This window comes from Rana temporaria, chromosome 3, assembly GCF_905171775.1.
Source record: "Rana temporaria chromosome 3, aRanTem1.1, whole genome shotgun sequence".
NCBI classification, from domain to species: domain Eukaryota; kingdom Metazoa; phylum Chordata; class Amphibia; order Anura; family Ranidae; genus Rana; species Rana temporaria.
In genome coordinates this window covers 31,344,252-31,370,423 of record NC_053491.1, presented here as the reverse complement: position 1 = coordinate 31,370,423, position 26,172 = coordinate 31,344,252, and the positions used below count along the sequence as shown (strand labels likewise).

The window sequence follows — 26,172 nt, the reverse complement described above, 5'->3', positions numbered from 1 at the left end:
AAGAAAAGTCGCTTAATTCCCCCATTACCACAGTCAATGTTGATGGGGGGAATCCCTCCCGTGGAGCTAATGTGTTCTCCTGGTGGGGGGAGCCATCCCAGTCAGTAGAACACACCGATTATTGCCAGTGACTGCTAGCAATAATCGCATGAAAAATCTGAGAGGCTGGTTGGTCGATCAACTTGGGTACGATCAACCTGCCCACACATGGTTTGAATCTCAGCCAGTCCTGCTGAACTGGCTGAGATTCAAACCATCTATGAACAGCTTTATTCATGGTAGTTGGGGCTGGATTGTAAATAGAGATGTTTGTTGTGGATATCAAAATATAATTATACTGCATTATTTCTGCCCTAAGGTTTGGTCCGTTTTATATGTTGAACAGAGCTTTATACCTCCGATTTTCTTTCTGTGTATATGTATTACTGTCTGAAATGTTTTCAATAAAAACCGAAAATCGAAAATAAAAAAATTAGGTCTCAACATGTTCATGTGTTTTTTTTTTTTTAACATGAAATCCAACAATTCTGTGGAGTAAAATCAAAATCGGGGCAAATGATGATGTTGATATGGAATGGTATGGAATGGTAGTACACGATAGTTGGCTTTCTTTGTACTGCTCCCTATGGAAGGCCATTACCCACCCCAGAAGAGGGCTCATTGAGTGACCCATCTCTGTTCTCTTTTGTTCACTGATGCTGCATTCAACTACTCCATCCAATTCCTGTGTATTAACTCATCTTCCGGAGTTTAGTTCTTACCGTAGATCACGTCCTGCCGTTTCACCACCTCTTTCTTTAGCTGTTTAAGAAACTTGCTTTCCACCGTCTGACTCCAGGATTCTGCCTCCAGCTGCTTGGAATCTGCCTCAAACTCCCCCATGAGCTGTCCCTCATTCATGTCTGTGCCTGTCCGCAGAGTAAAGAGATTCCATTACTAAAATACATTATTTTCAAAATACAGTAAAACCCTTGGATTGAGAGTAACTTGGTTTGAGAGCGTTTTGCAAGACGAGCAAAATTTTTAAATACATTTTGACTTGATATACAAGTTAATGGATGAACAGTATCATCTTCTTGGCGGTTTTTGAGCCAAGTCCCTCACACAAGCAGCACAGTCAATTTTATTTCTTGTGGCAATTGCTTTAAAATAGAATTATAGGCCAATTTTTTTTATATATATTTTTTTTAGATTTTAGAGTAAAGGAAGGTCAGAATATATGTGCATTTTTAATTTTTTTGCCACCTGTCTCCTATGGAGGAGATTTATCTTTACTTCCTGTCCTATAACGAAATCAGGAAGTAACCATCCCCTCCCCAGGTCACCAGAACTAGTCTATCCACTGGAAATTGTCCCCTCTATTAAGTCTTTGGGGACAACCCAAACATTTGGGATTTTCTTTTACTTTTACTTTAAAGTGACACTAAAGGTTTAATTTTATTTTATTTTTAAATGACAAACAGGTCATACTTACCTCCACTGTGCAGTTCGTTTTGCACAGTGTGGCCCCGAACGCCCTCTTCTGGGGTCCCTCTGCGGCTCTCTGACGCATTAGATAACCCCCTAGAAGAAGAGCTCTCCCAAGGGGGTTACATTGCGGGCGTGCTCCCGAGTCCAGCGTCCATAGCCGCCGATTGCAGGACTTGGCCCCGCCCCCAGGTCAATGGATTTGATGGACAGCAGTGGGAGCCAATGGCTGCGCTGCTATCAATCTATCCAATGAAGAGCCGAGAACCCCTGGCAGAGAGACTGCGCGTCCTCGGCATGGGACATTCAAGGTGAGTAAAACGGGGGGGCTGGGGGGACACTGACTGACAGAAGTTTTTTCACCTTAATGCATATGATGCATTAAGGTGAAAAAACAGGAAGGTTTACAACCCCTTTAAGGCCTCATGCACACTGGACGTTAAAATAACGTTATAAAATGGCAGTAGCCTTTAGCGGTTAGCGTTTTTAAATTTTATTATTATCATCTATTTTTTACAATGGATAAAAAATTGAAAAAAAAAACACTGGCGAGCACAGTTTTTGATGCTTTATCTGCATTTATCAGCGCTTTTTGACGATAGAGTGTTTTTACCGCTGAAAAACTCTTTTCAAAACCCACCACTTTTTTAGTTTTTTTTTAAACCAAAAACACCCTAGCCAGAAACTGCTGATAACGGCCTATGTGTGCATGGACACATAGGATAACATGGAGAGTTTATGGACTGTAGAAATAAAAAAAAAAAAACGTCTGAAGCCAAAAACAGCAGCTGTAAAAACATCCAAAAACTTCCAATGTGCATGGGGCCTCAATAACAGTAAACATGACTAATGTAATGGGTTACACATACACCATGCTATATTTATAATATGGGATTGATGAATGTTTTGGGTTGGAGATGTGTTTTCAGAAACTAGCATGCAATGCGTCGTGCTAATGTACTATTGTGCCACTGACTGTTCTGTATACTTTTCCATTTTTTTTTTCATATAATCTTAGAAGTTTATGGTTAACAAATCACACATTGTACATGGGGGTCTTACCTTCATCGACGAGGGACTCTGTAGATGCATTGACCCTGCTGATTTTGTGTAAAGAGTCCGTTGACTGCGACAAAGACTTAAAGTTCTGCCAAATAAGTTCATCACATCCAACCCTAAATAAAAATAAAAAGGTCCCAGGTCAAATTACTACAAAGCTAATGCAAAACACAAGGGGGAGATTTACTAAAATTGGAGCACTCACAATCTGGTGCAGCTATGCATGGTAGCCAATCAGCTTCTAATCTCAGTTTGTTCAATGAAGCTTTGGCAATATAACCTGGAAGCCGATTGGTTTCTCTGCAGAAATTAGCCTAAATGTTGCACTCTCCAGCTATAGTAAATAAACCCCTAAGAATTTCCTAGATAAGCACTTAAAATGCCATGTGTGTATGGTTTATGGATTGACCATTGTTTGACCATTTTAATGCAACCAAAGTCAAAACAAAAGGACCATGGGAATTGGTTATTATATGGGCAGCAAGAGTTTAGCAAAGCAAAAATGCCTAGTGCAATCTGTAGCTAAATATTAAAGTGGCTGTAAACCTCAGCGTGGCTTGCGTCCCGACGCCATCTCGTCTCACATAGTAAGCAGGAACAGCGGGAGAATTTGAGGAGAAGACGCCGAGATCAGTCGTTCGTATAGGCGGACGCCATACTTTTATGTGTTTGCATTCTCTACTTAAATGTAAGTGCATTACTTTTTATTAAATACCGCTGGTGAAACAATATCACGCTATGGGGATTCCATTTCTTTTCTCCCTTCTGAGACACATTGTGAAGGTACTACCTAGGATCTAGGAACCGGACACCCCTCAGTCTTGTTGGGAGACTATAAAAATATCCTGTGCCCATACTGACCGCTGTAGTGGTCAATAGCTTCGGTAAGCAGACTACAATACCTCATCACTTGGGTGTTTTGTTTTGGTGGATAAGATCGTTTGGATTATTTTGGATGTCACATCTTGAATACTGCATTGGCGATTCACATTGGACTTTTTTCATTCTTTGGATTTTCTATATTATTCACAATTATATGTGTATGGACTGCACTTATTTATAATAATTTTTTTCATTTAATATGAACTTTTGCTTTTTTGCACTATTGGAAACTTTACATTATCATATGTAATTCCTATATATACATTGCTTGTGTTTTTTATACATATACCTTAATTCGCAATGTAGGTACCTCTATCAATCAGTAAAAGTTTTTGCTCTGTACCTCTTCCTTTTTCACTTGCTTTCTAATTTGTATCTACAATTTTTGGTACTTGGCAGCATTTACACCTTTATTGTTTCTGCGCAGTGTTTTTTCTGTTAGGAATGTATTTCTTTGAAAAAGTTTTTCCCATAAAATATGAACAAAGCATATCCCTCTATAGTGTGTACTTGTCTCAATCCAGAGCACCAAGTGTCATTTCTGTCTGCTGCTTCGCTCCTCTGCCATCAGCATGAGTCATTTCTGACAAGTTTTCCTAACACTATGAGGTAAAAGGGTGAGAGGTGAGGGCGTTCCAACATACAGCCTGTGATTGACAGCATCAGCTCTGTCCTTGTGTGAAGGTGGTGTGTGTCTTTCCTTTAATCAGCTCACACCGATCTCTGCAGAGTGTAATTTTATCTTGCTGCTTCAAAAGCTGTGCACAAAGCAAGGTCCATAAAGATATGGATGAGTGAGTTTGGGGTGGAGGAACTTGATTGCCCTGCACAGAGTCCTGACCTCAACCCAATAGAACACCTTTGAAATGAATTAGAGCAGAGACTGTAAGCCAGGCCTTCTCATCCAACATCAGTGCCTGACCTCAAAAATGCACTTTGGAAGAATGGTCAAACATTCCCATAGAGACACTCCTAAACCTTGTGGACAGCCTTCCCAGAAGAGTTAAAGATGTTATAGCTGTAAAAGGTGGACCAACTCGATATTGAACCCTACGGACTAAGACTGGGATGTCATTAAAGTTCATGCATGTGTAAAGGCAGGCGTCCCAATACTTCTGACAATATTGTGTATGTGTTCCCCACTGCAATTTTAAATACCCATAGAGAATCTAGCTCCACAGCAGCTACAATTGCCTATGCCGACTTCCATACCCTGCAATATTCTGTGTGGAGATACTCTTGGATATGGAGATTGTAGTCTGCGGCCTTCTGTTTGAAAAGCTGAGAGATGAGAAGGCAACTTCATCCGGTGCAATGACTGCTGAGCGAGGTCTTTCCTTCGGTTGGGAACCTGAAAAAAAAAAAAAAAGTGCCCACCATGAATGAGCAGAACATACGCATGGCAAAACAAAAACATTTTATGCATGGCTAAAAAACACTGAAACAACTGGTATATTAAAAAAGCATATTTGCAAAATGTATTCATTCACTATCACCACTGCAATTAAATAATTCCTACACTTCGGAGTTTAATCCGGACAATAGAATGACTGGCATCACACATCTCAGTGAAGAATTTGATACAAATAACCCAATATATTCTGCTTGTTATAATAAAAGTTCTTTGATAGGGATCTAAAATGCTCATGTTTATAGGAGACACAATGTCTCTGCTCCTTGCAGCTACGAGATTTCTATCACATTCTAACTTTAGGGAAGGTCATCAAAAAGTAGAAAAGTTCCCTAGCATTATACATACAGGGACATGTAAAAGTTATATGACCTTACAGACTGGCACAGGGTATATAGGGACATCTACTAGCAATGCCATTTTATGCAATGAGCAGATTTGGGGAGATAGAGGGAAGGCAGGGGGGGGGGGGGACTGACCATTAGGGCACTGCCCCATGCATACATATAATTTGTGTGTGTGTGTATACTGTGTGTGTGTGTGGGGGGTATACACTGTGTGTGTGGGGGTATACTGTGTGTGTGTGTGTCTATATACTGTGTGTGTGTATACGTGTGTGTGTATACTGTGTGTGCGTGTATACTGTGTGTGTGTGTATACTGTGTGTGTGTGTATACTGTGTGTGTGTGTATACTGTGTGTGTATACTGTGTGTGTGTGTATATACTGTGTGTGTGTGTATATACTGTGTGTGTGTGTATATACTGTGTGTGTGTATACTGTGTGTATATATTGTGTATATACTGTGCATACTGTGTAAGTGTGTGCATACTGTGTAAGTGTGTGTGTGTAAACTGTGTGTGTGTATACTGTGCGTGTGTGTATACTGTGCATGTGTGTATACTGTGCATGTGTGTATACTGTGCATGTGTGTATACTGTGCATGTGTGTATACTGTGCATGTGTGTATACTGTGCATGTGTGTATACTGTGCATGTGTGTATACTGTGCATGTGTGTATACTGTGCATGTGTGTGTATACTGTGCGTGTGTGTGTATACTGTGTGTGTATGTGTATACTGTATACTGTGTGTGTATATGTGTATACTGTGTGTGTATATGTGTATACTGTGTGTGTATATGTGTATACTGTGTGTGTATACTATGTGTGTATACTGTGTGTGTATGTGTATACTGTGTGTGTATACTGTGTAAGTGTGTTTATACTGTGTGTGAATACTGTGTGTGTGTATACTGTGTGTGTGTATACTGTGTGTGTGTATACTGTGTGTGTGTATACTGTGTGTGTGTATACTGTGTGTGTGTATACTGTGTGTGTGTATACTGTGTAAGTGTGTGTATACTGTGTAAGTGTGTGTATACTGTGTAAGTGTGTGTATACTGTGTAAGTGTGTGTATACTGTGTGGCCCCATAATCTATTGCCTGGGGGCCCATTAATCTCCTATTGCCCGGGGCCCCATGAGTTGTCAGTCCGCCCCTGAGGGAAGGGATGGTTTCTCAGCATTTTGCTCTTGATGGACATGGCTGAGTAATGATAAAAAGCAACTTGGCTGCTGTTGCACATCAAAGTCATGCAAAGGTTTGATATATTCCTATTACTTCCTACTATGGATGAGTTCAGGTAACTTTGGACACGAGTTTGAACCCACCTGAGCTATCCCGCCAGGGAGCCGACAGCCAATCACAGGTGGTGGAGGCATCCCTTGCCCTACAGCTGCAAATATCGGTGAGGCTGCGGGGCGGGGAATGCTAGGATTGGCTGTCAGCTTTGACATGATGTTGGTGGGATAGCTCAGGTCTGTTCAGACTCGTGTCCCAACACGCCTGAGCTCATCACCTCTTCCCAAAATAAATATGTAAGCTTAAGAGCCCATTCACACGAGGGAACTGCATATGAATCGCACTGCATGTCTCTGTGCAATGTGATTTCAGTCCATTCATTTTCATTTTAAAATGATTGCTCCTGTATTCCAAACAACTCAAACACAAAAACGTATACACACCTTTATTCCTCATCATGACCACAGGTAACGAGGAGGTATCATTGGGCTGCAGAACCTTTTGTTGCTGAAAGACATTTATTATATATTCAGTTGCAGGAACAAAGCTGTTTAATAAAAACAAAGGGTACTGCAGGATCCACCTTTTAACAAGTAATATCAACTGCACACGGTTGTTTCATTACCCGGTAGTAATTAGCAAGGACCAGAGCCCATTCACACAGGGGCAACACGACTTCCAGCACGACTTTGGGAGGCAACTTGGACACGACTTGAGTGTGAATCATCAGGCAACTTACAAGGCAACTTCAAGTCGCCTCCAGGACAGGAGGCTTTCCAGTGGCCAATCAAACAATCAGCTCTGTGGGAGGGGGGGGGGGGGGGGGGGGTTTGCCTGAGAAATGTATGTTCTCTTCCTGTATTGTTGCTTCAGTTCAGACAGTGATCCGACTTCTGAGGCGACTTCCATTGAAATCAATGAGTACAAGTCGCCTAGAATTCGGATTGAAGTGGTACAGGAACCTTTTCTGAAGTCGGAGCGACTTCAGTAGTGTGCATTAACCACTTCCAGACCGCTGCATGTATAGTATATGTACGTCGGCAGAATGGCGCGTACAGGCACATTGGCGTACATGTACGTCCCTGCCTAGACGTGGGTCGGTGGTCTGATCAGGACCGCCCGCTACATGCGGCGGTCGGATTCCCGCGGGGAGCGATCCGGGACGACGGCGCGGCTATTCGTTTATAGCCGCCCCATCGCGATCGTTCCGCAGAGCTGAAGAACGGGGAGAGCCGTATGTAAACACGGCTTCCCCGTGCTTCACTGTGGCGGCTGCATCGATCGAGTGATCCCTTTTATAGGGAGACTCGATCGATGACGTCAGACCTACAGCCACACCCCCCTACAGTTGTAAACACACACTAGGTGAACCCCAACTCCTACAGCGCCACCTGTGGTTAACCCCCAAACTGCAACTGTCATTTTCACAATAAACAATGCAATTTAAATGCATTTTTGCTGTGAAAATGACAATGGTCCCAAAAATGTGTCAAAATTGTCCAAAGTGTCCGTCATAATGTCGCAGTCACGAAAAAAAAATCACTGATCGCCGCCAATAGTAGTAAAAAAAAATAATAATAATAAAACTATCCCCTATTTTGTAAACGCTATAAAGTTTGTGCAAACCAATCGATAAACGCTTATTGCGATTTTTTTTTTACCAAAAATAGGTAGAAGAATACGTATCGGCCTAAACTGAGGAAATTTTTTTTTTATATGTTTTTGGGGGATATTTAATATAGCAAAAAGTAAAAAATATTGCATACCGCACAATTGTCTGTTAAAGCGACGCAGTGCCGAATTGTAAAAACCCCTTGGGTCATTTAGCAGCATATTGGTCCGGTCCTTAAGTGGTTAAGACGGCTCCCATTCACTTCCATTCATTTTCTCTACCGCGCGACTTGGGGCGACTTGGGGCAACTTGAAGTCAGATCCCAGGTCGCCCCAGTGTGAACCGGCTCTTAAGCCTAATACACACAACGATATTATCAGACCAATGATTGTCAATTTTTGATATGGAGACTAATATGCAAAAAAAAGGAAGAGGTTACTAAAGTCTGAAAATTCTAGTATGACAGAATAACAATTCTGAAGTGATGTAATGCAGGGGTCCCCAACCCAGGGCCGATAGTTCGTCACCTGCTGGGAGCCAGGCCATGCAGCGGGCAGAGCAAATTCGGACAACCTGCATTGACACCCTCCTACCACCAGAGGGCGCCTGCTCCCCTTCTCCTAGCACCACTACTCTTTTCCCTCTCTGTGGTCACAAAGAAGGGGATGGAGGAAAGCTGCCCCCACCCCCAAGGTGACAGGCTGCATCTCTTTCCCTCCCACCCCCGAGGTCCATGGAGGAGATGACTTTCAAACGGCCGGTCCCTGTAATGCCGGGGAGGTTGGGGACCACTGATGCAATGTATCTTCAGATGAAAACTGTATTTAACTAAAATCGTACGATCTGGTATTGTGCGAAAATCATTTTCGTGAATGAGAGAACAGAAACTAGAATGCCGGAGGTGATATAGATGTAGGAATTTAATAGGTATTTACTCGTTTTTTTAACAGAATCATTACACTATTCTGTCTGTCTACCTTGCAGACATTAATTTTAGGCAAAAAAAAAAATTTCCTTTAACCACTTAACCCCCGGACCATATTGCTGGTCAAAGACCAGAGCACTTTTTGCGATTTCGGGACTGCGACGCTTTAACTGACAATTGCGCGGTCGTGTGACGTGGTTCCCAAACAAAATTGGCGTCCTTTTTTTTCCACAAATAGAGCTTTCTTTTGGTGGTATTTGATCACCTCTGCGGTTTTTATTTTTTGCGCTATAAACAAAAATAGAGCGACAATTTTGAAAAAAATGAATATTTTTTACTTTTTGCTATAATAAATATCCCCCAAAAATATATAAAACAAATATTTTTTTCCTTAGTTTAGGCCGATACGTATTCTTCTACATATTTTTCGTAAAAAAAAAATCGCAATAAGCGTTTATTGATTGGTTTGCGCAAAAGTTATAGCGTTTACAAAATAGGGGGTATTTTTATGGCATTTTTATTAATATATTTTTTTTACTAGTAATGGCGGTGATCAGCGATTTTTTTTCGATACTGCGACATTATGGCGGACACTTTTGACACATTTTTGGGACCATTGGCATTTTTATAGCGATCAGTGCTATAAAAATGCATTGGATTACTATAAAAATGCCACTGGCAGTGAAGGGGTTAACACTAGGGGGCGGGGAAGGGGTTAAGTATGTCCCTGTGTGTGTTCTTACTGTGGGGGGAGTGGACTCACTAGGGGAATTGACTGATCGCTGTTCATACATTGTATGAACAGAAGATCAGCATTTCTCTCCCTGCTGACAGGACCGAGAGCTGTGTGTTTACACACACAGCTCCCGTTCCCCGCTCTGTAACGAGCGATCGGTAAACACCCCGCTCCTATACTGCTCCAAAGATGCGGCTAGCAGGACTTTTGGAGCGGTCCTGCTACCGCACCGCTTCAGTGTGAAAGCCTTCGGGCTTTCACATTGAAGCCTGCAGGGCATGATTTTTTCATGTGGTATAGCAGCGCTATTTTTAGCGCTGTACCGCATGAAAAACGCCTCAATGTGAAGGGGCCTTAGGGACCTGAGGCTGTAAGCTCCTTGAGGGTAGGGACTGATGTGAATGTACAAAATATATGTAAAGCGCTGCGTAAACTGACGGCACTATATAAGTACCTGAAATAAAAATAAACAAATAAATAAATACATACAAAATTGACATCAGTCCCTACACTCCCTAACTCACAATCATACATACACATACTAGGGACAATTTAGAGACAATTAACCTACCAGCAGGTCTTTAGAGTGTGGGAGGAAACCAGAATTTCCGGAAGAAACCACAAAGGTACATGGAGAATCTTCAAATCTCTATGCAGGTGGTGCCATGGTTGGGATTCCAACCCTAGTGCTCCTAAACGGAAGTGCTAACCACTTATCCAGCGTGCTGCCCACATAATAATCTTTATTATATGAAAATTACAAGGGGAAAGCACCTGGAAACAGTTTTAGCAAAATGTTTTCTCAACTGTATTGGTAGCAGCTATGTATTCTTTCCATAGTCAGGAGAAGGCTTTCAGAGACAGTAACACAACACGTGAGTACAGGAGGTACAGGGGTGTAGCTGATCACACCTGTCTAAATACGTACATACACACTGCCACAGGGCTATGGGATTCTCACAGCCCAGACACGACTACACCAATGAACGCTGCGCCTTTGTACATTCTTTTGTGATGGTGAGGATTAGTTCAGAGATTTTTCTGAAAAGTGTCGTACAGTACTATATCGGAATTCAAATATGCTTAATTCCTATTAATCCATTTAAATGATATTAAAAACCAAAACTTTTTTGTAGTTTGGAATGACACAATAAATCCAGGTTTTTAAAGAAGAAAGTCAGCATACTGGGCTTCAGTTGAAGACCCTACTAGAGCTCCATACCAGACCAATTGGAGGGCACATTGGATCCCCTTATCAAAGCAACGTACAGATCAACATACAGTATATGGACCCAAGACATTGTGCTGCCTGGGTCCAAAAATGCAAAGCTGCCTTCCCCCCCACCGCCCCCCCCAAAAAAATCACACCTCTAACTTCCATTATTTTTAAGGAAGCTGTGGTGGTGAGGGGGGGTTCAGTCAGAGGCAGCAGTGATGGTGGTGGGCTTAGTTCAAAGCAGTGGTGGGGGGGTTTGAGGGTTCAGTCAGAGGCAGTGGTGGTGGTTCAGTCAGAGGGGGATGTGGTGGTTGTGGTGATCCCTCTTGCAACATGGGGTCTCCACGCACAGCAGAAAGCTCCTCCCCTTTCATGCTGTTGGTCGTCAGCTGACTTTCTCCTGCAGTTTCTGCCTCCTGTCCCAACATGGCATCTATCTGAAGCAATGGGGGGGGGGGTCGGCTGTGTGTATATGGCAGCGCGTGCTCCATCGACTCGCGTCATTACCTCTAACAGCAGCAGCGCCAGGAAGTGGCAGCCCCCTCCCCACCGTCCAATAAGCAGTGGAGCGGTGCGGGCGGGGGTTCCGCCACGGTCTTGGGTGTCAATTTGCCGCCCGGGTCCAATGGACCCACCAAGTATGAGTATATGTTGCATGTTAGTCATTCTGTAGGTCACCTTGACAAAGGGGATTGCTGTGCCCCCCAAATGTTATGTTGGCCTTGTATGGAACTTCAGCAATGTCTTTAACTGGAATCTGGTGTGCCGACTTGTTTACATTGAATCTTGCATGGTGTCACCATTTGCCAAACACCCCTTTACACAATGTCAACAGATTGGTTACATTTAGGTTTGTATTGCTGTCAGTGTTTCAGCAGGGTAAACTCACCCCATTTGTCATAGTGACTCGTGTCTCCTGACAAGAAAGTAATAGAAAAGGGATAATTTTTCAATAGATCATGGGGGTGCCTAAGCACACAATGGGAGTCGTAAAAATATCTATACCAGGAAATTAACAACCTAAATACACACTAATAGAAATAAAGAGAACCTAAAATAAGTGTTTCACCAACGACCTCCTGGTGCCAGTATTAATATACCCAACTAAATACACAAAAAGTATTTTGTATAAAATGAAAAATTTAAATATTCTTAAAAGTATATAACGTGTCTTAATCTATAGATGAAAACATACAATGAGAAGAATTACTGTTAAAGTGACTCTAAAGTCAGATTTTTTTTATCTTAATGCATTAAGATAAAAAACCTGTGTACAGCAGCCCCCCTAATACTTGAGCCCCATTGCGATCCAGCAATGTTGCACGAGAGTCTCGGTTATCCGCGACTCTCCCTCCTCATTGGCTGAGACAGCATTGGGGCACCATTGGCTCCAGCTGCTGTCAAAGTAAGTGAACAAATGAGGAGAGAGAGGGGGCGGTGCCGAGCTGCAGCCCAGTGTGAATGGACAAACAGAGCAGCGCCATAGTCAAACACAGTCAGTGAGCCAATGAGGAGAGAGTAGGGGTGAGGCCATGCCGCACTCCTTGTATGAATGGACACACAGGGCAGAGGCTCAGGTGCCCCCATAGCAAGCAGCTTGGCACTCAGCAGGAGGGAGGAGCCAAGAGCGCTGACGAGGAACCCGAGAAGAAAAGGATCAGGACTCCTCTGTCCAAAACCACTACACAGAGCAGGCAAGTATGACATGTTTGTCATTTTTAAAAGGAAAAAAATAAAAAAACATGACTTTAATATCACTTTAAGTACAATGGTTCAATTACACATGTGGTTAGATTGCCATATTCACTTTATTCAATGCAAAGTCTCATACATAAAACCACTGATGGTAAAAGGAGAGAGGTTCAAATCGTCTTAGGTTGTGGGGGAGGCAAAAAAGGGGACCACTATGGGAAAGTTAAAGCGGAGGTTCACCCTAAAAAACATGTATATACCATTCCATCCAGCATACTGCTGACATGTACAGTATGCTGGGGGTTTTTTTTCCGCTGTACATACCGGCGTATAGCTATTTTCTCCCCGGCTTCCGGGTAGTGGCTCCCGCGGGAGTGGGCGTTCCTATTCAGAGACTAAGTGATTGACGTGATGACAAAAGCTTCCCCCCAGGGCATAATGCGCGTCACCAGTTTCCGAAAGAAGCCGAATGTCGGTGCGCAGGCGCCGTATAATGCCGTATAGAGCCGACTCGCAGTTCGGCTTCTTCCGGAAACTGGTGACGCGCATTGCATTATGTGCCGTGGGAAAGCTTTTGTCATCACGTCAATCACTTAGTCTCTGAATAGGAACGCCCACTCCCGCGGGAGGCACTACCCGGAAGCCGGGGGGTAAAATAGCTATACGAGGTTATGTACAGCGAAAAAAACACAGCATACTGTACATGTCGGCAGTATGCTGGATGGAATGGTATATACTGTATTTATTGGCGTATAACACTCACTTTTTTACCCTGAAAATAGAGGGTAAACTGTTCCTGCGTGTTATACGCAGGGGGCTGTGAAACGTTTTCTTCCTGAAACTTCCCTCTTAAAGTTGGGGTGCGTGTTATACACCGATAAATACGGTACATGTTTTAAAGTGAACCTCCGCTTTAAATGCGTCCTCGTAGCTCTTCCCAGTACAAGGTACTCGGTTTCTACCCTTAAAGCGGGGGGGTTCACCCTAAAAAAAAAATCATTTTATTTTCTAGCATGCCATCAAGCATACTAGCGTGATCTACAGTATGCCTTTCTCTTATTTTTTGGTGCCGTACTTACGGTTTACTGCCGTAGTGAAGTTTCAGACTCCCCGCGGGGAATGGGCGTTCCTATGCACAGGGAAGATGATTGACGGCCGGCTATGGCGCGTCACACTACCTGAAGATAGCCGAAATAGGACTTGCCTCTTCACGGCGCCTGCGCAGTCAGCTCCGATGTCTGTGCGCAGGCGCCGTATAGCGCCATGAAGAGGCAAGTCCTATTTCGGCTATCTTCGGGCAGCGTGACGCGCCATAGCCGGCCGTCAATCATCTTCCCTGTGCATAGGAATGCCCATTGAAGTCTGAAACTTCACTACGGCAGTAAACCGTAAGTACGGCGCCAAAAAATAAAAGAAAGGCATACTGTAGCTTGCGCTAGTATGCTTGATGGCATGCTAGAAATTTGTTTTTAGGGTGAAACACCGCTTTAAGGGCCAGAGATTTAATTTGGAAATCTGAAGAAGCGGTATCTAACCGCGAAACACGTAAATTAAACCATTGTACTTGCCAGCAATTCTTCTCATTGTATGTTTTGCATCAATAGATTAAGACATGTTGCATGCTTTTAGGAATATTTTAATTTTAGTACAATAAAACATATGACTTTTTACAAAATACCTTTTTGTGTATCTAGTTTGTTATACGAATACTGGCAGGCAACCCTAAGAACACACAGTTTTTTGTTCTCTTTATTTATATTAAAAGAATAGTGAAAAATCTATTAATTATTTTACTGCTGTCACCAGACCTGGAGGTGAGGAGAAATTTTCCAATGGGGACAACAGTGCAAGCATCAGGCAAACTACAGATGGATAATACAAAAAGAGTAAATGAAGCACATAAATACTAGAAGGAAACTTACCTTCATTTTGACTTTTGCACAGGGAATGAAGTTCTCTCTGCAGCCTTTATGTACAATGGAGTTACAATCTGATAGAAAGAAAACAGGTAATGAATAGGTTATATATACAAACACAGTCTCATATAATAGGATTTGGACAGGAGGGTGTACATGCAGTTCAATATTTTTTAAACATTACAAAACTCTACACCAGGGGTGTCCAAACTTTTCACCTTCCTGGACCACATTGGAGAAAGAGGAATAAGGAGAGCCGATGAGCAGAAAAAGGTAGGGCAAATCGCAAGTTAAAGGCAGTACATCATCCTTTCCAAAAATGTCACCCAAATCCCACAATTAAAGATATTTTTGTTGTATGAATTAACATGCGATTATGCGAAATATCAATCCAAGTCATTACTAAAATAAGCATTACAAGTTCCAGTGGCAACAATTATAGAATGCATGAATTTAGTTCATTTCCACCTTTGTATCATATTTATGATGGGAAAATGTACAGACTCATATAAACAGGAGCTTACAGAACCTCCTGTGGTAATGTAAAGTTTTACATTGTCAAAGGAAGGAAAAGTTTGTGTAAAGCAATTCTCATGTAGGATGACAGTCGCTATTAGGAAATGGCTGTGAAAACAAATAGTATTTATTTTCCTACGCGTCTCCTAGCCATCATTCTCATGTATTGTTACATAAAACATCACCACAAAATACTTCTGCAAGCTAAATAAACAAAAAACGTGGCAATAAACCTACATGTTTGCATACAAACCACCTTGGAAATAGCTACAGAGGCTGGTGGCATTAAAAAACAAACAAAAAAAAAACACCTCTAAAACCCACCCATTAAACACTATACAGTAATACCTTGGATTACAAGCAGAATTAATTCCAAAGCACTCGTATATCAAAGCGAGTTTCCCCATAGGAAATAATGGAAACAGATGATTTGTTCCACAATCACAGCTGGTGTATGCAGTACTGTATGTGGCCAGAGGTGCGGGTGGCTTCCAGCGCTTTGTAGAGAACTCGGAGACACTCAGAGCATCTGAGCGTCTCCGAGTGAGCCACCTGGACCTCTGGCCACATGCAGTACTGTATACACTAGCAAAATGATAAGACAGTGACAGGCTACAAAAGGAAGGCACCACTTAACACATGGTAAGTGCTGGGGCGAGCAGCGCTACTGGCTATATACATAGGAGGGTTTAACCACTTCCCGACGGCCGTACGACTTTATACAGCCGCAGGGTGGCTCTAAATCTCTGGGAGGCCTCCGCTCCTCCTGGCCACTGGGGGGCGCGCGCACAGTAATTAGTGCATATTTATAGCATTGATTGCAGTATAAATGTGAATGGTGCCAAAAATGTGTCAAAAGTGTCCGATGTGTCCGCCATAATGTCGCAGTACCGATAAAAATCGCAGATCACTGCCATTACTAGTAAAAAAAAATAATAATAATTCTGTCCCCTATTTTGTAGGCGCTATAACTTTTGCGCAAACCAGTAGCTTATTGCGATTTTTTTTTTTTTTACCAAAAATATGTGGAAAAGTATTGGCCTAGACTGAGAAAAAAAAAAATTTGAGCCATTTATTACAGCAACAAGTAAAAAATATTTTTTTTTTTTCAAAATTGTCGCTCTATTTTTGTTTATAGCGCAAAAAATAAAAACCGCAGAGGTGATCAAATACCACCAAAAGAAAGCTCGGTTTGTGGGAAAAAAAGGACGTCAATTTTGTTTGGGAGGCACGTCGCACGACCGCACAATTGTCAGTTAAAGCGACGCAGTGCCGAATCGCAAAAAGTCCTCTGGTCAGGAAGGGGGTATATGTGCCCAGTAAGCAAGTGGTTAATAAAGACTTTAAATAGATTGACCTTTGGGCTTTGTCCTGTTCTTATTTGTATTTATTATAGAAAGTGGAACATGTCTCGCTACGGCTGCTTATCCCCAGGTGCTGTATACAGAATACTATCGTCAGTTACTACATATTAAACCAAAGCATACCAATGAAGGGGGGGGGGGGGGGTTGAGGGGAGGAAGAACTAAAACAAGGAAAACATTGCAAACTTCAGATAAGAATGAACGTTGCACAATGTGCGCTGTGATCTGCAGTTACATTCCATGCAGTGTTGGCATGTTTTAACTATCAGACAGTAAAATATGTCATGCTTGCCAGATTACAAACTTTTAGCTTGATAACATTGGTAGGATGAAGAGTTTTCAATGCTTAGGCACAGAGAATTGGCCTGGTCGCAGGAACAGATCTTACAGAACTCGATGCAATACCTCTGCCCTTTGGTGATTACATGTATTCCTCATGGACACCAACCATGGGGCACAGTTCTTCCCAATGACACCAACAATAGGACACAGTTCTTCCCAATGACACCAACAATAGGGCACAGTTCTTCCCAATGACACCAACCATGGGGCACAGTTCTTCCCAATGACACCAACCATGGGGCACAGTTCTTCCCAATGACACCAACCATGGGGCACAGTTCTTTCCAATGACACCAACAATAGGACACAGTTCTTCCCAATGACACCAACCATGGGGCACAGTTCTTCCCAATGACACCAACCATGGGGCACAGTTCTTCCCAATGACACCAACAATAGGGCACAGTTCTTCCCAATGACACCAACAATAGGGCACAGTTCTTCCCAATGACACCAACCATGGGGCACAGAGAATTGGCCTGTTTGCAGGAACAGATCTTACAGAACTCTATGCAATACCTCTGCCCTTTGGTGATTACATGTATTCCTCATGGACACCAACCATGGGGCACAGTTCTTCCCAATGACACCAACAATAGGACACAGTTCTTCCCAATGACACCAACAATAGGGCACAGTTCTTCCCAATGACACCAACCATGGGGCACAGTTCTTCCCAATGACACCAACCATGGGGCACAGTTCTTCCCAATGACACCAACCATGGGGCACAGTTCTTTCCAATGACACCAACAATAGGACACAGTTCTTCCCAATGACACCAACCATGGGGCACAGTTCTTCCCAATGACACCAACCATGGGGCACAGTTCTTCCCAATGACACCAACAATAGGGCACAGTTCTTCCCAATGACACCAACAATAGGGCACAGTTCTTCCCAATGACACCAACCATGGGGCACAGAGAATTGGCCTGTTTGCAGGAACAGATCTTACAGAACTCTATGCAATACCTCTGCCCTTTGGTGATTACATGTATTCCTCATGGACACCAACCATGGGGCACAGTTCTTCCCAATGACACCAACCATGGGGCACAGTTCTTCCCAATGACACCAACCATGGGGCACAGTTCTTCCCAATGACACCAACCATGGGGCACAGTTCTTCCCAATGACACCAACCATGGGGCACAGTTCTTCCCAATGACACCAACAATAGGGCACAGTTCTTCCCAATGACACCAACAATAGGGCACAGTTCTTCCCAATGACACCAACCATGGGGTACTATTCCTCCCACTGACGCCAACAATTGGGTATATTCCTAGATTGTAAGCTCTAATGAGCAGGGCCCTCCGATTCCTCCTGTATTGATTTGAATTGTAACTGTTCTGTATGCCCTGTTGTAAAGCGCTTTGCAAACTGTTGGCGCTATATAAATCCTGTATAATAAGAATGTCCTCCCACTTACACCAATGAAGGTGTACAATTCCTCCCAATGACACCAACAGTCGGGCACAACGTCTCCCAATGACACTGATGGAGCATAATTCTTCCCACAGACACCAGTGATGGGGTACAATTCCTCCTATGGACACCAATAATTGGGCATATGTCCCCCCTGACACCAATGAAAGGGGCAAAATTCCTCCCAATGACACCAACAATGGGGCACTATTCCTACCACTGACACCAACAATGGGGCATCGTTTACTCCCACTGACAACAGGACATTTTCTACTCCCACTGGCCTCACTGCGGCCCCTCCACAGTCTGATGGACAGTTTACTGGCCCTTTGTTTAGAAAGTTTGGGGAGCTCTGCTCTAGATTATCATGCTTTTGGCAGCTAGCTGAGATTCCCTTTAACCACTTAAACCCTGGACCATATTGCTGGTCAAAGACCAGAGCACTTTTTGCGATTCGGCACTGCGTCGCCTTAACTGACAATTGCGTGGTCGTGCGACGTGGCTCCCAAACAAAATTGGTGTCCTTTTTTCCCCACAAATAGAGCTTTCTTTTGGTGGTATTTGATCACCTCTGCGGTTTTTAGTTTTTGCGCTATAAACAAAAATAGAGCGTCAATTTTGAATAAATATCCCCCAAAAATATATATATAAAAAAAAATTTCCTCAGTTTAGGCCGATACGTATTCTTCTACATATTTTTTCGGTACTGCGACATTATGGCGGACACTTCAGACACTTTTGACACATTTTTGGGACCATTGGCATTTTTATAGCGATCAGTGCTATAAAAATGCATTGGATTACTATAAAAATGCCACTGGCAGTGAAGGGGTTAACACTAGGGGGCGGGGAAGGGGTTAAGTATGTTCCCTGGGTGTGTTTTAACTGTAGGGGGGGGTGGCCTTACTAGGGGAAATGACTGATCTTCTGTTCATACATTGTATGAACAGAAGATCAGCATTTCTCCCCCTGACAGGACCGGGAGCTGTGTGTTTACCCACACAGCTACCGGTCCCCGCTCTGTATCAAGCGATCGCGTGTGCCCGGCGGCGATCCCGCCCTGCCGGGCACGGGAGCGTGCACGCCTCCGGAGGCGCACACGCGCCCCTAGTGGCCTGCGCGAGAGCCGACTTATAGCTACGTAAAACAACGGTGGCTGGTCGGCAAGTTGTTAAGCTGTCATTAGCAAATGTGCATCGGTTACACATGGTCAATATTACATGGCAACAATGCACTCCTTACAGTAAGAAGACCATATATGTTGGGTGTTATAGTGGCAATAAGACAGTCAAATACAGAAAAAATCTGTGCTAAACAACCACTAACATATACACAAATGTGCAAATATTGTACATAAGGTCATACAAAAATAGTGAAAGTCCAAAATTACAATAAAAAAAGTCCTAAATGTGTACGTAGTGCCACACAAAGAACCTTGTCCTCCACCGTTGTGTGTACAAACCACACCCCATGACTTTTTTGTGCACTAGTCCAAATCATTTGGTGGAGGGGGGGTTATGGTGTGGGGTTGATTTTTCAATGCCTGGGCTTGGCCCCTTAGTTCCAGTGAAGGGAACACTTAAGGCGTCAGCATGCCAAGACATTTTGGACAATTTTATGCTCCCAACTTTCTGGGAACAGTTTGGGGATGGCCCCTTTCTGTTCCAACATGACTGCACACCAGTGCACAAAGAGTCCTGACCTCAACCCGATAGAATACCTTTGGGATGAATTAGAGAGGAGATTGCGAGCCAGGCCTTCGCGTCCAACATCAGTGCCTGACCTCACAAATGTGCTTCTGGAAGAATGGTTAAACATTCCCATAGACACACTCCTAAACCTTGTGGACAGTCTTCCCAGAAGAGTTGAAGCTGTTATAACTGCAAGGGGTGGGCCAACTCAATATTGAACCCTACGGACTAAGACACCATTAAAGTTCATGTGCGTGTAAAGGCAGGTGTCCCAATACTTTTGACAATATGTTGTATATATCCATGCCACAGAAATATTGCCACAATTTAAAGGACTGCTTCAGCAGGACAAGAAGTGAAAAGACAACACCTTCTGTCCTGATGAACAGATCTATTAATGACCAGCAGATAGCTCAGTGATGCATCAGGCATCATCATGCGTCTAAAGCAACTATTAGATGGCTAATTACATACATTTCCCTCAGGCCTTTGTATGATGTATAAACACAAGCCATGTCAGCCTGTGAAGGAGACACTTGTTTTCTTAAGGCAACACCCAGCACGTCAGTTACTGAATGTACAGTAGAAACACATCACGCAGTAATTAGACTAGTACAGAATGTATCTGAAAGTACCACGAGTCTACAGACACCACAAATGGACAGTAAGTGCAACCATTCTGCTTACAGAAACAAACCTACATTTGGTATTGAAACTATGGCCTCCGGTCTTCTTTTTTGGAAATATATGAGTTTGTTTGCCTTGGGATATCTTTACTAACAACCAGGGCTTTTTTTCAGGGGGAACTTAGGGCCAAATCCTCAGCCAGGCGGCGTAACTTAACTTTTTCCATTTAAGTTACTCCGCCGCAAATTTCCCAAGTTAGTGCCCGATCCACAAAGCACTTACCTGGGAATTTGCAGCGGTGTAACTTAAATTCCGCCGGCGCAAGGCGTTCCTCTTCTCCAGGGGGCGATTACCATTTAAATGAGGCGCGCTCCCGCGCCGGCCGTACTGCGCATGCTCGTGACGTCATTTTCCCGATGTGCATAGCGCGAAATTACGTTACGTCGGGCTTTGTGGATTGCGACGGGACAATAAAGTTGCGTCGGGTAAAAAAAAAGATACGGCGCCAAAAAAAAAAATTCAAATTTTAAAAAAATCGCGTCGCGAGCAAGAAAGGTCTGTTTTTACAAGGTGTAAACAGTTTACACCTTGTAAAAGCAGCCCTAATTTTGCGTTTGCAAAATTAAACTTACGGAGAAAAAACGAAGCTAAAAAGCTTCGTGGATCTCCGTAAGTCCTAATTTGCATACCCGAGGCGGCATTGACGCAAAATGCCCCCAGCGGCGGATGCGGTACTGCATCCTAAGATCCGGCAGTGTAATTCAATTACACATGCCGGATCTTCGTCCTAACTATGGGAAACTGATTCTGTGGATCAGTTCCATAGTTAGGACCAGGGATACGACGGCGTAACAGCAGTTACTCCGTCGTATCTTTTTTGAGGATTTAGCCCTTAGTTCCACCACCTCTGGCTCAGACCCTTTGTGCCTGCTCACCACTATCACTTGTAAACACAGAAGTCTGGTTTTTGTGTTTACAAGTGACAGCTCTGCACTCTGTATGTAACCCCCTGAACTCTGCACTCTGTATGTAATACAATCCTGGTATTTAATGCCCCTTTAAGACCCTTCTACTGTTTTTGAAATCTGAACGGGGTCATGGTTGAGTTCCTGCACCTATTTTCTGAGAAAAAAAGCTCTGCTAACAACTGAGTGAGTGAGTAAAACAAACAACTTATATAGCGCAAAACATGCGCAACTGAATCGCCAAAAGTAAAATATCGAATGTGTTGTTGTGCAGTTGCTCCGAGCTCAGTAGAGGAGAAACAATTTTACTTACCTAATCCACCACTCCTCCGGCAGACGGCGCTCCCCAACGCTCTGGTGGTGGGTTCTCCCTTGGTATCACAATGTAAATATTTACCAGCACACCACAGATCTTCAATTAAGTCCAAGTTTTATTTTTTTATTGAAGAAAGAGTAGTGCAATGTTTTAGAGCCACGTAGGTCCCCTTTGTCAGGCATGCCTGAAGAAGGGGTCCTGTGTGGCTCCGAAATTTCGCACTACTCAGTTTGCACCACTGGAGCATGGGGAGAAGAAGCTGCAAGGATCTAGCTGTGGGGAGGATCATTACAAGGGATATTTTTTATAGCTGCCCAGAGTTGGGCTTTAACAGCTAGGGTCCAAATATGGAGCACAGCATTAAAAGGCAAAATTCAAGCAACAAAGGGCAGAGCGAATCACCCATTGTACACATTCTCTAGTGCAAAGCACAATTTAGCAAACCATTTTTTGAAGTTTGCGTGCCTTATCACTTCCAGGCTTACATCAGGTTATTGTAAGAAAAGGACGTGGCTATGTTGCAATGCAGGTCTTCTAGCTGAACTGTTTTCTTTGCAACCTCCCCCTCAAGTTCTGACTCATCATATACATCGTGTACACAAACCAGAAATGACAGAATTTCCAGTTATGATTTGATGGTAACTGTGATTAATTCTGAACGGCCTGAAATCAACACAAGGGTAAAGTTCGTGGTAGTATTTCTTCCTGCAATCTCCGTATGATTGCACTTTGCTGGAACTAATAAAAGTCAATCTCCCTTTTCTTTCTCTTGGATTTAACGAGGAAGAATTTGGTTGCTGTGGACTGCCTGCCTGAGGAACTTCTATCATCCTTTCATTAATCAGACCCAGTGTTAGGCCCCTTTCAGACGTGCGGACTGTATGTCCGCTTTTTCATCCATCCGTTTGCGGATGAAAAAGGGACATACATTGGTGCCTATGTGATTGCGGGTGTCAGCGGATAAGGGCCCTTTCACACAGGGCGGATCAGTAATGATCCGCCTCCATGTGTCCGTAAGCTCAGCGGGGATCGCTCCGTAAATCCCCGCTAAGCCGTCGGATGACAGGGCGGTCTCCGCACACTGTGCAGGGACCGCCCTGTCTTTTCTCTGCACTCCCCTATGGGGGATCGGATGAACATGGACCGTGTGTCCGTGTTCATCCGATCCGCAGACGGAAGAAAAAATAGTGTTTTCTTCCGTCTGCAAAATCGGATCTTTGCGGAGGCGGGTGATTACGGGTGTCAGCGGATGTTTATCCGCTGACACCCGCAATCACATAGGGACCAATGTATGTCCTTTTTTTCCCATCTAAAAATGGATGGATGAAAAAGCGGACATACGGTCCCGCACGTCTGAAAGGGGCCTAAGAGACGTCACTTTGTAAGTGAACACCGCAATCTGTGCTACACTACGTACAGACAGAAAACACAAACTACGTCACAAGATGATAAAATCAGTCAAGATGAGCTGAACAGAATGCCCCCATGACAGCCTGAACCAGCAGTCACCAAAAAACAAAAAAAAATATTTAAAGTTTTTCTCACAACTGTACTGCAATTGAAGTGGTAATTAACCCCCCCCCCCCAAAAAAATTTAAATAATAAAACTATATTGCAGCTTAATTTATCCCAAAAGGGAAAAAATGGTGATATAACTGCCGAAAAAAGTGTTAGCTGGAGTTCAGCTTTAACTTGTGAGTCAAGTCTATCTAAATCTGCTAGGGCATCCAACACTCCGCTCTCAGACTGACAATGCTGCCATCCAAAGGGGTCTCCATTTATCCTCCATCCAGAGTGAAGACACCCTAAGCCCTGGTTCACACTGGTGCGTTTTGACATGTCAAATCGGCGGCATTTGCCAGCAATAGCACCGTCCTAATTAGTGCGACGCCGCATCTGCGGCACTGCACCGATTTCAAAAAGTCGTTTCTGTACTACTTTTTGCAATTTCGGTGCCACGATTTTCACCGACATCTGCACAGATGTCTCTGTAATCGCGGCCGAAATCGGGACTGACAAGCGGGAGTGAAATCGTGCGAGTTCAGCTGAACTCGCACGGCTTCATTCCCGCAGCCCAGCGTGAACCTGGGCCAAGACAGGAAATGTGTTACTGGCCGGATCACTGAGGAAAAAAACAAAAAATAAAAAAAAACAAGGATGATGCAACCATGGACAAGCAAGTTGCAATATATCACATTTTTGTTTTTTGGGTTTCAGGCTTTAATAAGGCCCCATTCACTCCTGAGCATAGCGTTTTCAGGCAGAAAGTAACGTTTTTTACCGCATTTTTGTACAGGTCAAAAGGTCACCAATGTATAAAGCATAAAAACGCCCAAATCTGCCTAAAAAAAAAAAGTCCCAGAACTTGTTTGAGCTTCTGGCTTCAGGCGTTTTGGAGTGGAGATGTGAACCATCTCCATAGAGAATAATAGGTTTTTTTCCCTCTAGCGTTTTGTAGCTTCAGGTTTCAGGATACAAAATGCTCAGGTGTGAATGGGGTCTTAGAGTCTTTTTTTTTTTTTTTTAGGTGTGTCAACTACAAGAAAGGTACAGTTGTGCAGTTTTTAACTATGCATTTTCCTGTGCCAAGCATGTTTTTAGCTATATACATGTAATGAGGTCATAAATATTACAGGCACGACTAGCCAACAATGCAAGTCTGAGGTTATAGGGGGGAAAAAGTCGAGGCTCCTTGCTGATGTGCATCACCTATAGACAGGGCCGTCTTAATAGCATCATGGGCCCCTGGGCAAAGAAATGCTCTGGGGCCTCTACAACGATGACCGTGCAGGTAAACAGACATCAAGTAGGTAGGGGGCAGACTGCCTCCTCTGTGTATCCATCACTCTCTGGGCCACCATGGGGCCCCCAATTTTGGGTGCAGCGTGGGATCAAGGACCAACTGCTTTGGAGAAAGTGCAGGGGCCCCCCCATGCAGCTGGGGCCCCTGGGCAGTGCCCAGGTGTGCCCTCTCATTAAAGCGGGGGTTTTAACATTACATTCAGGCGAGTTGTTAGAATGACAATCAGGTGTTTTTTTTTTTTTAAATCGTTGCCGTACATACTGTTTTATAAATATATGTTCACCACGGCTTCCGGGTATAATCTGCGGGACTGGGCGTTCCTAATTGATTAACATGCTTCCGACCGTCGCATACAGCGCGTCACGAGTTGCCGAAAGAAGCCGAACGTCGGTGCGTAGGCGCCTTATAGAGCCGACTCGCAGTCCGGCTTCTTTCGGGAAAACTCGTGACGCGCTATCAATTAGGAACGCCCAGTCCCGCAGATTATACCCGGAAGCCGCGGTGAACATCTATCTATAAAACGGTATGTACGGCAACGATTTAAAAACAAAACACCCGATTATCATTCTAACAACTCGCCTGAATGTAATGTTAAAAAAATTTTTTGGGGAGAACCCCCGCTTTAAGACAGCCCTGCCTATGGATAAGCATGTGATAAGAAATTAACCGTTCAACACATTTTGTCAAGACTAATACAGTTCTAGAATACCAAATATTTAATTTATGGGGAGAAAATATGTTGCTGTGGCACGCAGCTCTAAAAGATACAAAAGTATATTTCAGCTCTTTTCTGCAACTACCCTGAAAAATTTGCTCCAGCAGGGGAAAAAATCATTCCTGAAAAAATCATTCCTGAAAAAATCATTCCTGATCCCCTGAGAAGCAATCGGATATTCCCTGGATGAACGTTACCTATAAAATGTTAGGCTGCATTCACACCTGTGAGTAGCATTTTTTACCGCGTTTTGTCGCAATATTTGCGGCTTTTTTACCGCGTTTTGTCGCAAATTTGGACAGGTCTCAGGACATACTCAGGAGAAGCAGCAAAATTTATTTTGTGGTGTAATTCCACATATACCCATGTTTTTAACCAATGTTAAAAACAGAAAAACGCCCAAATACGCTCAATTCGAGCGACAAAAATGGGTCCAGAACCTGTTTGAGCTTCAGGCATTTTGGAGTGGAGATGTGAACCATCTCCATTGAGAATAATGTATTTTTTCCCCTCTAGCGTTTTGGAGCTTCATGCTTCAGGCGACAAAACGCTCAGGTGTGAATGCAGCCTAGTATCCAGTTATATTATGTGTTCTGTAGCCCTAAAAACATCCCTGCCCTATTCTACGATTGTCATCCTAGGACTGCAAGTGTGTTAACAGCAGGATTACAGGAAAAGAGAAAAGTGTTAAAAAAAAAAAAAGAGGAAAAGACAAATGCAGCCACCACATCCAAGGACTTGTAGGCTGCAATACTATCTATTTTGTTCTTGGGTTAGGAATTTTAGCATCACCTCTGATATCAGTCCCAAATGCAAAGCTGAATAAATAATCTGCAGAAGACATGATACCTGTTCCTACCTTTCAATGCAGCCATTCCTTTGCTGGAGGTTTTTGCTCTGGAGTC

At 43.4% G+C, this 26,172-nt stretch overlaps 1 protein-coding gene across 12 annotated transcripts in view; it reads right to left on the bottom strand.

Annotated features, from left to right (window-relative positions):
• The window catches only part of AKAP13 (A-kinase anchoring protein 13), a 423,120-nt gene that overhangs the window by 30,995 nt on the left and 365,953 nt on the right, over positions 1–26,172 (bottom strand). For all 12 annotated transcript variants that reach the window (XM_040342370.1, XM_040342380.1, XM_040342375.1 and 9 more), the window contains 5 exons: positions 14,504–14,571; positions 6,844–6,907; positions 4,621–4,759; positions 2,530–2,642; positions 762–908 (listed from right to left, as the gene is read on the bottom strand). In XM_040342370.1, the coding sequence (XP_040198304.1) occupies positions 762–908; positions 2,530–2,642; positions 4,621–4,759; positions 6,844–6,907; positions 14,504–14,571 (531 nt within the window). The remainder of the gene's footprint in view (positions 1–761; positions 909–2,529; positions 2,643–4,620; positions 4,760–6,843; positions 6,908–14,503; positions 14,572–26,172) is intronic.